We start from the raw sequence: 12,798 nt of genomic DNA, 5'->3' as shown, positions 1-12,798 counted from the left end.
TTTTGTCATGGTTAGTTTTAGTAAAAGTCAGGGACAGGTCATGGACTTCTGAGAGTTTTTGTTTATTGCCAGTGACCTGTCCCTGACTTTTTACTAAAAATAACAGTGATAAAATTTTAATCTTAGTAATGATCCTAGTGTTTCCTATGTGATAAGGCAAAAATTTGCTACTAATCATCATAGGTAGTAGCACCTAATTAGCTGTTGGTTTTCCAATGCTACCAGTCCCTGGTGCTGGAAGAACTGGTTTGGGTGATTTGGTGTGTGCTGCTTAGTTTTCTTTTCCTGTCCCAAGCTGTTATAGGCTAGAAAGCTGTCCTGTTCCAATCCAGAGGGAGCTGTGGGTCAGCAGTGAGTGAAGTGATTCACATAGTACATAATTTTTAAGGTGCTTTAGGGTCCTTGTGTGATGGAAGGCATCATGTTCAGCAAATGTAAGATTTTAAATTCTGATCATTCTGGCAAAGAAAAAATGAAGGTCCTTTTAGTCACTGAGAAGTCAGATTAATGATGTTGCTACGTTTATAAAGTGCTTTAAATATACAGAGCATTAAGTGTTCTCTGCCTTTTTCAGTGAAATTACCACCATTTGGCAAACTTAATCCCATTCTGCTGAAAAGTTTGCTGCCATTTTATGAATGTGCTAAGTAAGGAACCTAAGTCTGTGTATCATGTAAGTGCTCTAAGATCAAGAAATTTATTGCATGTGCCTATAATCTTCTTAGTGTACATTGCTTCTAATAAATCCTGCCCGCTTCCTAACTTATGAAATTATTTTATTAAGCATTAGCAGCCTGGCTCTGTCTGATATAAGAAAAACAATGTTTTGTTACTCTAGCTACAATTATGTGGTATACAAGTCTCCACCCATTTGTCCAAGGTAAATAGAAATGTTGCTTTCTCTCATTTCCGCTTCCTCAATATAAACAGGGCAACCTAAGAGACATGGGGGGAGGAGGGATCACTGGATTACTGGTTGAAACTGACCCAGATCAATAAGAGCTCCAGAGAGAGGATGTAAGCTCCAGTGATTCATGGATCAACACTCTCATCATGGAAGCGGAGCATAGATCCCAGCTCAAGAGCTAAGGACTGGAAGGTGTGAGGTGAGGGGCATGAATGTGGAATCTGGAAGAAGCTTGAAGGCTCTCACCTGGGAACTGACAAAGGAAGGCAATCAGAGAGACAGAAAAAGAAGTTCACTCTAGCATGGCTAGTGAATTGCTCTGGGAGGACCAGACTGGATTATGCTTTAACCTTCACATCTCTGTGCTAGCTTAAGGACTTCCTCTGCTGTGTCCCAATTGACTAATAAAACTGACTGTTGTGAAAATGCTCCTTGAATGTCCCTGTAGATACTGGCCGGGGTGCGTTAATCCCTGAGGAGCATACAAGTCTCTACCAGGAGCATGTCTCAGTTGGGCTCGCTGAACAGAGCGCTCAGTGTGAAGCAGGAGTGCTGAAGCCCCCGAGGTTCCATCTCAGGAGGCAATGAGGCCATGTGGCCTTCCCTGAAGGAAGAGGGAGGCTCTTGGGGTCTGGCACGTTGAAGGGGTTCCTCCAAGAGACTGATCCTGAGGATCTGTAACAGGAAGCAAACGCCTCTCCTACCCCACTTGTTACCCCTCCCTGCTGGCTTCTGTTAGATGAATTATGAGGCTGTCATGAAGGGGGATGTATTTGGCCCCTCAGAGAGGAAAATGCATCCCTTTGGGAAATCCCTTATTAGATATGGCTAGTGGAAGAGCTTTAATGGAGGGGCCCACATAGAGATGAAGAACCTCTTTACTAGTTCAGAAAGCCACTTGTTCAGTGTGCAGTAGCTAAGTATGCTCTCTATCCTGTGCTCTAGTTACTGGCTGTGTTGACAGGATAGTTTATAAATATTCACTATTTGCTTGGATTATTTTTATTAAGTATCTGAGGGGCACGGACAAAATGTATTTACAGTTAAGGTATCAGCAATATTTGGAGGGTCAGAAGGATAATGAGACAGGGTGGGGATCAGAAGAGAGCAAACAAGCCAATGAAACTTCATTGAGGATGAGGGTGTGACCGGAGGAGATTGAGTACAACTTTCCTAAAATCATTCTCCTGCCTGAGCTGAGACCTTGTGTCTGGTGCAGTCTAGACATGATGGCCCAGGCTCAAATGGTCTCTTATCAGTTCCTGTTTTTATGCAGATGTCAGGTTTTGTGCGGGTCAGGGAGCTGTAGGGGACTAACAGTGGAGTGGAGATTGGTTTAGGAAGTGAGGGTAGGGTACCAAGCCATGGAGTCAACAAAGCATGGAACCACAGGCTGCAGAGCTGGTGTGTGTAGGTTACATTCTGTCGTTGACAAAAAGGGCTCTGTGCACTTCTCTTCCCAGTAAGCAAAGCTACAGATGGAAATCTTCCGCTGTCTATTCTGCTGGAGAGTTGCACAATACTATGGCCTTAAAAGAGAGCTGCTTAGAAGGGAACAGGAACGTTTATTTGGCCACAGCATGATGTGTTTGTCTCTTCTCCTGTCCCCATGCCCTACCCCTTGTTTAAATGTTTTGAATAGTGTTGCATGTAGGTTTCCTGCTTGCATGAGTTATTGCTTATTGGTAGGACCTGCCAAAACCACTGTCCATTTGGTCACATGGACTATTCCATGGTCATAGAATTTTAAAAAGCATAAATTTCACAGCTTCAGATGTTTAAATCTGAAATTTTACAGTGTTGTAATCGTGGGGGTCCCAACCCAAAAAGGAATTGTCGGGGACAGGATGTCGCAAGGCTATTGAAGAGGGGTCACGATATTGCCACCCTTATTTCTGCTCTGCTGCTGGTGGGGCAGCGTTGCCTTCAGAGCTGGGCGGCCGGAGAGCGGTGGCTGCTGACAGGTGCCCAACTCTAGAAGTGAGGATAGCATGGTAAGGGTTGGAAGAGTGTCGTCATTTTGGGGGGGCAGAGCCAGCCTTACAGGTGGGCGACCACCATGGGCCTCATGGTTGGGGGGGATGCTGTGGGTAACCTCAGAGCACTCCGGGTGCCGCAGCTGGGGGCTCTTACTATGTGCTGGGCTCCAGTTGTTGGTCCAGGATGGGCTGGGGAGGGATCTTTCTCTGCACAGGCTGTTCCAGGGGCCAAGTCAGACCCACCCCCGGGAACCTCCCCCAGCTGCAGGAAGCTCTGACCCCTTCTTCTCTGTGCTTCCTTCTTCCATGAAAGCTGGAGCCCTTGGCTGTGGTACCCCAAGCCCTGCCCTTCCCCCACAATAGCTAGATTTCACAGGGGAGATCAGATTTCATGGTCCATGACGCATTTTTCATGGCTGAGAATTTGGTAGGGCCCTACTCATTGGATATAATTATTATTGCCCAAGTCCAGGTCATTATCCAAATATTGGTTTGCGTTTAATAGGACAAACCTGCCAAAAGGTAGACATTTCTGAGTTTGATCCTGCACTCCGTGTCTGTTCGATGGACTGTTGGGTGTCATGGGCTAAGCTCTGTCAATCCTTTTAACACTATGTATACTGTGTCCTCTTACACTATGTATTTTAGTCCATTTGCTAATTTTGCAAATTTGGATTGTGTACCGAGCTGCAGAATGCCTTGCAGAGCAACTCTGTGTGTTTCTTCTTTGATCTCAGACCTGGGAAGGATGTTGCATAAAATGCAGCATCAGTTCACTGCAACTGACTTTTTAACATTACTAGTTTGTTTGTTTTTTTAAAGTACACTTTGTCCTCCGTTAACAGCATTGGAGACTGAAGGCAACTCTTCAGAACAGATGCAGTCTCAGCCCCTGCTCTGAAGAGCCTACCTCTCTGGTCAGTTTGCATCTCCATTAAGTGTTTGCCTCTCTGCTGAGTCTGCCGATGAGCAGTGAGGTGGCTAACTGTAGCAACGTATTTTTGTGCTGTGTCCAGGGTTCTGTATGAAGTGCATTGAGACTAGAAAATCATTTTGCATGGGGCAGATGAATATGGCTGACATGGTTGTTGATCTCTCTATAAAATGGGCCTATCCAGAGATCTGGGTGCCCATACAAACTACATGGCTGAAAACAATACAGCAACCCAGTCTGGAACAATGTCTGGCCAGGGAGTGTCACCTGCTGTGCCTGGGAAAAGAGGGTGCATATTCATGAGGATAAGGGTACTTTGCCCTTCTGAAATTCATCAAATGCCTCAGGAAGCACCCTCAAACTTACCTGACAACTGAGAGCATTTAGGGTAGTCTGCAGAATTATTGGTGGGTGGCAGCATGCAAAGCATCCAAGATCCAGCGGCTCTGGAGTGGGCCTGTGGCATTTCATATACAAGTGTTACAGAGCTGAGAAGACAGTTCTACCAACATCCCTGAAAAATTATCCTGAGGCTTCACTGCTACTATCTAAATGTGACCTTTAATGACTAAACAATGACTCTGGATGTCAGTTGAGTACACATTGCACATTAAATGTACAAAACAGCACAAAATATCAGTATTGAGGGAGTGGACTTTTTGAAACATTTCACGTTCATGGGATGGGGAGATCTTGTACATGAAAGCTAGGCTGTTTCCTTTGACTTGTTTGTTCTGAAAAGCAATGTCCTCGAGTGCCCTAAAACCACCGAAACTTTATAATAACCTCTCATGCTAGACTAAGTTTAGGCTGTTGGTTGAGCTTGATAGCATCTGTGTGGCTTAGCTGCAACATATATAAGTTCTTGAAGCTGTAAATAGGTAATAAATTGAATGTCACAGTGCAGTGGTCCAATGGTAATAACTCTTCAGGTCCCTGTACAGCACCAGAATGTGCTCCTCTTCCTTCTTACACTTCTGCACCAACAAAATCTGTGATCCAGGCAGATAGATCCTGCTGGCTTCCACAGCTTCTTTCTGTGAATGTAAAATGTAAAAGAGACTTGCTCCATTGAGCACTGAAATATATATAGTTATAAACATCATTAAAATATGAGTTCCTGCTATCTAAGCCCTCTCCTTCTAGCATGTGTGTGCACACACACACAGTCTCTCCCTTGATGTGATTTGGCCTCACTAGAATAGACCGAGCAAATGGGCAGTGAAATAGATTCCGCAAGGGGAGGAGATCCAGACATCACTGCAGAGATTCAGGAGCAGGTTAGAGAAGATAGGGGGTACATTAGCTATCCAAAATGTATCTTCATGACTTACGGGTCTTTTCTGGTCTGACTCTCATATAGATTCTCTCCCCTCAGCACTAAAAGCTGTTATGATTAAGAGATTATTATATTATATTATCTCATACAGGAAACATTTTCATCTCTTGGGGCCCTTTCTGTGTTGACAGTTTTGTATTTATCAGTTTTCAAACTGGTGTGTTAGAGAGAGTGAAAGTGAAATACACACTATTTTTGGGGGGCGGGGGGAAGGTCTAATTGCAAGTTTTAAATACAGGGATAGGCGCTGTCAGATGCTTGCCTAATCGAGGGTTCCTGATGTTGCACCCTTGGAGCTGAACCAAAGTTAGTAGCCGTTTGGAAATCTTGTAGTATCCCCTCCATGTAGACATTAAAATTTAAGAACTTGGAGGCAGCATAAAATAAACTGAATTAATCACTGAGTTAAACATACTGTATTCACTGTATTACTCAGATTTATGTGTAATTCAAAACCTCCATTTAAAAAATAACGTATCTGAAGCTGTTGCAGAGTATCCTGTCTGCCACAGTGGAGCACTGCAGAATCCAGAGGCCTTGCCACAGGATTTAGGTCAAGCTTGCTGCAGAGCACAGAGGACCTGGGGTACAGTCCCTCTTCCTAAAATACTTGATTTACCTCTCCGTTGTTTTGCACATCTGTTTCTAGCTCTCTTCTCGCCATGTGTTTTGTTGGGTGAATTTCACATGCTGGTGCTTGGAGTAGTTATTGTCTCATGTCTCATGTTTCATGATGTGTAAAATGTTAAATATTTGATGCTGGAGATTTCAGACACAAACTAGTTCTTCCTTGCATCCAGATCCTGCTTTCTTAGTTCATGTTGGCAACCAATAATATCTCATGGATACGTTTTGAGATCTTGCATGCTGCCTGGCATCATACAGAAGTAGTTAATTGAAAATGGGTTGGACAGACATTTCTTAACTTCCCCTCTAAATCTCTTCAACAATTGGTCTGTGCAATGCAAACCACATTCAATGATAAAGCCATGTGTGTTATGTCGGCACATGAGAGAGGAAAGTAAATACACGCTGCCCTTGCCAAACACTGGCAGCCATAAAGTTCCTTGTTTGGTGGGACATGTTTATCCTTAAAAGATGAGGGAGGGAGTTACCATTTTGTTCAGTACTTGGTAGGTGTATGAAATGGTGTCACAGGGTAGTATAACCAAGGTCTAGTTGTGTTGAGGATTTAGCATAACATTTGATGGGAAAATAATTGCAGTTACTTTCCAGTACCTGCATGTAATCTTCCCTTTTGCCATGCTCTCCTTTCAGGGTGGGCCTTGCTACCTCTTGGCCTGAATTGAGAGTTGCAGGTGACTGCTAATATATAGTCATTACATAATGCTCCTGTGCAATTGGAATTTATTTAAAAAAACAAAACAAAACACTAGTTTGCCAAATTCTGTAGATGCCAAAAATAATTGGTCCTCTCTCTGCTTGCCTAATAATGGCATGATGTGTTTACACTACACAGCACAAAAGTTTCTAGAGAGCATAGATGGGCCCCAAGGTGGTTAGCCACATAAAGTGTAGGTGTTAGAACCTGTAGCTCCCTGTTCACTGTCGGATGATCATACAAAAGGAAGTATTTCTTCACACAATGCACGGTGAACCTCTGGAACTCCTTGCCAAAGGGTGTTGTGAAGGCCAAGACTATAACGGGGTACAAAAAGAACTAAATAAGTTCATTGCAAATAGGTCCATCAGAGGCTATTAACCATGATAGGCAGGGATTGCTGTTTGCCAGAAGCTGGGAATGGACAACAGAATGGCTCACTTGATGATTACTTGTTCTGTTCATTCCCTCTGAAGCACCTGGCATTGGCCACTATCAGAAGACAGGACACTGGGCTAGATGGACCATTGTCTGGCCCAGTATGGACATTCTTATAACAATAACCTTGCTGTGGTTTAATTTCAAACAGGTTTTCCAAAAAGATCACTGTGTCCTTATAACTCTTGTACAGCCTTACTCAGTTTTAGATCTATCCTGTGTTGTGCTATAATTGTGTATATGAACACAGTTATTTCACGATGTGAAGTTGTGCCCAGATGAACAATAAAAAAATCAATGTTTGTGTAGGCATCCTCGTGGGGTTGAAGCCATGGTGGCTGACCAAGGGTGAGGAAGTGCAGTGGAGTGGACATCATTTTGAGCAAGTCTTCCTGAAAACACAGCTGACGTCCTCATGCTGTCCTACCGTGGTGAACTGCCAAAAACAAAAAACAACAAAAAAAGATGTGTTGCAACAAATGTAGTAAACACATTTAGGGCCTGGGTCTCTTCTCTCTCTAAACACTGCTGGAGGGTAAACAAATCACTTCCCTAATAGACAAACCTAGAGAGAGGAGCTGTCAAAGTCAAGTTTTGTTTACACTAAATCCTTTTATTGGTGCTTTGTCTTTAATAGTCCTGTCAAGTTATTTTATTTCATGATTATTTTTCATTTTGATTTTTTTTCCCATTTGCTCTGTTAATTAGCGACTTGTTAGCGCTTTCTGATCCTGAGTTAATATTCCTGTTGTGACTTTTAGCGAGCCTCAAAGAAAGTAACGTGGGAGATTTGCATGTTTGATGCATTTCGTTATCCCTGTGAAATCATACATGCTTAAAATCTGTCTGCTGAGTTCCTGATTGCCTTCAATCTTTAGCTCTTATAGATCTTTCCTTTCTTCTAGGACTGAGTTTTCCCTAAAAGAAATCATGTCTTCTGGAGGAGCTGAAGATGATATCCCTCAGGGAGAGCGGAAAACAGTCACAGACTTTTGTTACCTACTTGATAAATCTAAACAGCTCTTCAATGGCTTAAGGTTAGTGGATTTGTAGTGCTACACAAGTGAACAGCAAATTACCCTCTCTTTAGGGACAACATTGTAAATTAATAATTTAAACATATACATAGGTGATAGGGAAAGGGCCATGCATACACACATGTATTATGGTTCTGCACACACTTTTGTTCTGAGGTGCAGGAATTGAAAGAGGCCTTATACAGGAACGTCTATCACCTTTATGATCACTGTAAGATCCCCAAACATGAAGCTAGCCTGGTGGACTAAAGGGCTGGGGGCTGGACTGGAACTGCACTTTTATGTAAATTACCCATATTCAGTAGCTAACCTTACTTTAGTGTTTGTTTCTTGGCCAGCCAAATTGAGAATCCGTGCTCTCAGCCCAACGCTGGGGAAAGCACCTCGTGTGACTTGACAAGGACCCCTTTAGCCAAATGAATAGCTTCAGAGTGAATCCTAGCCAGTCCTCACCTAGAATGGTGGCTGATGGTGGACTTCAGGTTCCTCACTTAATACCTTCGTCCTGAATGGCTGTCTGCAGTAGCAGACAATTACACAACCCCGTGAGGCAATCTTGAATCCTAAGGTGGTGGCTAGTTGTTAAAACACTGGTAAAACAGGAGTCATGAGTCCAAGTGCTATTCTCTGCTCTGTTATTGACACCCACGTGACCTTGGGACAAGTCCCTTTCTTCTGTGCCTCACATAACAGGCAGGCAGGGAGTTGATATTATTTCGTTTTTATGGGGGGCGGAGTTATTTCCTGCTGACACAGATTCACTTTAACGCCCAGGACACTACAAAAGGCCATTTGCCCAAGCTAACCTTATCTGTAGAGCAAGCCCTGACAAGGGTCAAATCTAGAATTATTCAAGGCAACCTGTAAAAAGTTGAAAGTCTTGCTGTCTTGTCAAAGCCAACGAAAGGACAGGAGTTTTGAGGTGCTTGTGGGACAGAGGTTCAGGCTCACACACACTGACATGGGCATGCCTGTTCCCAGAGGGAATTCCCTACATTCTGGGTGATGGTTGTGTGTTACAGGCTTTGTTATTTCTTAACTTCTTTGTAGAATCTCTTGAGCAACACTGTTCACAGCCGCTATCTCCCTGGCAGTTCAGCCTCTTACTGGACTGAGTAATATTGTCTGTTGGGGGCTATACGGACTGCTGATATTCAAACACAGATGGCTAGCAAAGATGTTCTCTTCCCTTTTCTCATAAACTATTGATAATCTGCAATTTGCTGTGTGAATTGGATTACCAAACACTAAACAAAGAGCCTGAACTCCAAGAGCGAATGGGAAGTAGAGCAGCGAGAGTTCTCACTGAGCCTGTGCAGCACTCCAAGGAAGCAGACTCTGGTATGCCAGGACTGAGAGATCCTGAGTCCCATGTTTTTCAGTTGGCTTCTGGCACCATATGTCCCATCCTGTCATCCTTAGGTCATAGCATGCTTGTGGCTGTGGCCCTGGGGTCCTGTAGGAAACAAACCAGAATGTTTTGTGTCTTGACACTTGAGGAATGTTCAGGTTCAGAACCAGAGACAATGGGATTTTTTACAGTGCCACTGTCTCCCCTCTTTGAAAAAGCCTTTGGTGCAGCTACGGGCTGTGTTCGGTTTCCTGCTGATTTATACAGAATCAGGATTTTGATATTGTAACTGTTATGCTGGAGAAAAAAATCTGTTCTAATCTAGGTGGATAACAGGAAATAGAAAAATATCAGTGGGTTTGAGCAATAAACGTAAGAGCGTGGACTCCAGTCCCCAGACTCAGGCGGTGTCTCAAGGTGATCATTAGCCATATTTCATTGTGCCAGAGCGTGGGTCCATCTGAAGTAAAATACACAAGTAATGCAGCCTCTTCTTGCACAGAAATGAATCACTATTTCACCCATAGCGCTCGTCACAGCTGCAGTTCCTGTTGGGCACAGGGTTTGTGGTGAAGCAATGCTGTAACACATCTCTGTGTGGTATCTTCTGACAAGGAGATTTAGACTATTTAGAAAGATTGGACATACACAAGTCCCTGGGGCCAGATGCAATGCATCCTAGGGTGCTGAGGGAGTTAGCTGATGTGATTTCAGAGCCATTGGCTATTATCTTTGAAAGCTCCTGGCAATTGGGGGAAGTCCCTGATGATTGGAAAAAGGCAAACATAGTGCCCATCTTCAAGAAAGGGAAGAAAGAGGATCCAGTGAACTACAGACCGGTCAGCCTCACCTCAGTCCCTGGAAAAATCATGGAGCAGGTCCTCAAGGAATCCATTTTAAGGCGCTTGGAAGAGAGGAAGGTGATCAGGAACAGTCAACATGGATTCACCAAGGGCAAGTAATGCCTGACCAACCTGATTGCCTTCTATGAAGAGGTGACTGGTTCTGTGGATGTGAGGAAAGCGGTGGACATGATGTACCTTGACTTTAGCAAAGCTTTTGATACAGTTTCCCCACAGTATTCTTATCAGCAAGTTAAAGTATGGGTTGGATGAATGGACTATAAAGTGGACAGACAACTGGCTAGATCATAGGGCTCAACGGGTAGTGATCAATAGCTCCATGTCTAGCTGGCAGCCGGTCACAAGCGGAGTGCCCCAGGGGTCGGTCCTGGGCCAATTTTGTTCAACATCTTCATTAATGATCTGGAGGATGGAGTAGATTGCACCCTCAGCAAGTTTGTAGATGACACTAAACTAGGGGGGAGTGATAGATACCCTGGAAGGTAGGGATAGGATACAGAGGGACCTGAACAAACTCGAGGATTGGGCCAAAAGAAATCTGGCAAGGTTCAACAAGGACAAGTGCAGAGTCCTCCACTTAGGATGGAAAAATCCCATGCACAGCCACAGACTGGGGACCGATGAGCATGCAGCAGTTCTGCAGAAAAGGACCTGGGCGGTTACAGTGGACAAAAAGCTGGATATGCGTCAGCAGTGTGCCCTGGTTGCCAAGAAGGCTAATAGCATATTGGGCTGCATTAGTAGGAGCATTGCCAGCAGATCGAGGGAAGTGATTATTCCCCTCTATTCAGCATTGGTGAGGCTGCATTTGGAGTATTGTGTCCAGTTTTGGGCCTCCCACTACAAAAAGGATGTGGAGAAGTTGGAGAGAGTCCAGAGGAGGGCAACAAAAATGATGAGGGGGCTGGAGCACAAGATTTATGAGGAGAGGCTGAGGGAACTAGTCTTGTTTAGTCTGCAAAAGAGAAGAATGAGGGGGGATTTGATAGCAGCCTTTAACTACCTGAAAGGGGGTTCCAGGAAGGATGGAGCTAGGCTGTTCTCAATGGTAGTAGATGACAGAACAAGGAGCAATGGTCTCAAGTTGCAGTGGGGGAGGTCTAGGTTGGACATCAGGAAAACGTTTCTCTAGGAGGGTGGTGAAGCACTGGAATGGGTTACCTAGGGAGGTGGTGGAATCTCCACCTTTAGAGGTTTTTAAACTGTGGCTTGACAAAGCTCTGGCTGGGATTATTTAGCTGAGGTTAGTCCTGCTTTGAGCAGGGGGTTGGACTAGATGACCTCCTGGGGTCCCTTCCAACTCTAATATTCTGTGATTCTGAGTACCTGTCCCCTTCTGGCTTGCCTGGAAAAGACTTGGAGGGTCCTGATTGCTGATCACAGCACTGGCTTCTCCCTGTAGAGGATAATGCATGCCTTGGTACATGCCTGCCATGCTGTTTGACTAAGATAATGGCTTCTGCTGCTTTGTGTGTAATACCCCTGCCCACACAATGTTTCATGCTGTGGGTTTCCTTCCAGAAAACTCTTCTAGGTGCTCGAGCTGCAGAGAGTCAAGCCTATGGCTGTGTTAGCAGCTGTTTCACGATTGCTGCTGCCAAAATGGCAAGGGCCCAGCCTGCCATGTCTCTTTGTTTCTATAGCATTTCCTTCCTCTCCTCCTAGTTCAGTTGCCAAATACAGCATTTGAGGAAAACCTGTTATAATCCGCAAAGGTTGCTGCTCCCAACTACGTTTTATGCTCTTGCTGGGTAAGGGTGATGCTTCCTTGCTGCTAGAATTATTTGTACTTGGATGGGGGGTGTTACGTCTGCAGCACTCACCTCCCTTAATAAGCATCCTGAGAAACTGAATTAATTGCAGGTGTCTCAGTCTGTTTTTCCTTTGCCTTTCCTTGCCTTGGAATAATGATGGAACATGCAAGGAAGTGCCCAGCTATGGGATTGCCAGCCTCTGCATTGTTTCTAGTAGTCTCACTTATTAAATGTTGAGTTCAGTATTATGTAAAGTGAGAAGATGCTGTCCTGGAGGAGGTTGCAGTCTAGATGTGATGTTTTGCTTCCTGTGTGGCCTGCAAGAATGTGCTTTACTGCAAGAGATGGTAGCATTTTCCTGTTCCTCCCAAAATTCCAGCAAGATGCCCACTGCTTTTCAGAGACTCAGACCAAACCCTCTTTGCTTTTGTTCTGTGCTGGCAGATGTGGCTCTTTTTATATTTCCTCATATATGCTACGTGCTGTACAGACCTATTAGGAAAGCAGAGTAGAGTCCCTGTTCCAAAATTCAGTCTAATGGTGGACATGAGACAATACACCCAGTGGCATATCAAGGGGGAGTCTGGTTCCTGGGCGCTGGCCTGCAGGATGGCACAGGGTGAGCCCTTCACGACGCAAAGGAGGTTCTAGGGGGCACAGAGCCTCCTGCGCCCCCTGCCTGTCATGAAGGGCCAGCCCAGAGCATACTTACCTGCTGCTCCAGCCCCATAGCCTGACGCCAACTCAGGTGAGGCAGCCTTACCCCCGGCCTGGCGGGGTGAGGGCCAGGCAGGACCTTCACAACACGCAGGGGGGGCGCAGGAGCACCAGTGGGAGCAGCCATCCCTCAGCCT

The 12,798-nt window shown here is 44.8% G+C and overlaps 1 protein-coding gene across 6 annotated transcripts in view; it reads left to right on the top strand.

Annotated features, from left to right (window-relative positions):
• The window catches only part of SCAI (suppressor of cancer cell invasion), an 83,259-nt gene that overhangs the window by 27,868 nt on the left and 42,593 nt on the right, over nucleotides 1-12,798 (top strand). For all 6 annotated transcript variants that reach the window (XR_010918563.1, XR_010918562.1, XM_067541704.1 and 3 more), the window contains exon 3: nucleotides 7,845-7,976. Coding sequence is in view for 4 of the 6 variants with exons in the window: in XM_067541704.1 (XP_067397805.1) it covers nucleotides 7,845-7,976 (132 nt within the window). In the remaining 2 variants the exon portion in view is untranslated. The remainder of the gene's footprint in view (nucleotides 1-7,844; nucleotides 7,977-12,798) is intronic.

This window comes from Emydura macquarii, unplaced genomic scaffold, assembly GCF_026122565.2.
Source record: "Emydura macquarii macquarii isolate MOO-44397 ecotype Brisbane River unplaced genomic scaffold, CSIRO-AGI_Emac_v2 contig_691, whole genome shotgun sequence".
Classification (NCBI taxonomy): domain Eukaryota; kingdom Metazoa; phylum Chordata; order Testudines; family Chelidae; genus Emydura; species Emydura macquarii.
Note: the sequence above shows the minus strand (reverse complement) of the source record. Positions and strands in the feature narration are given on the sequence as shown.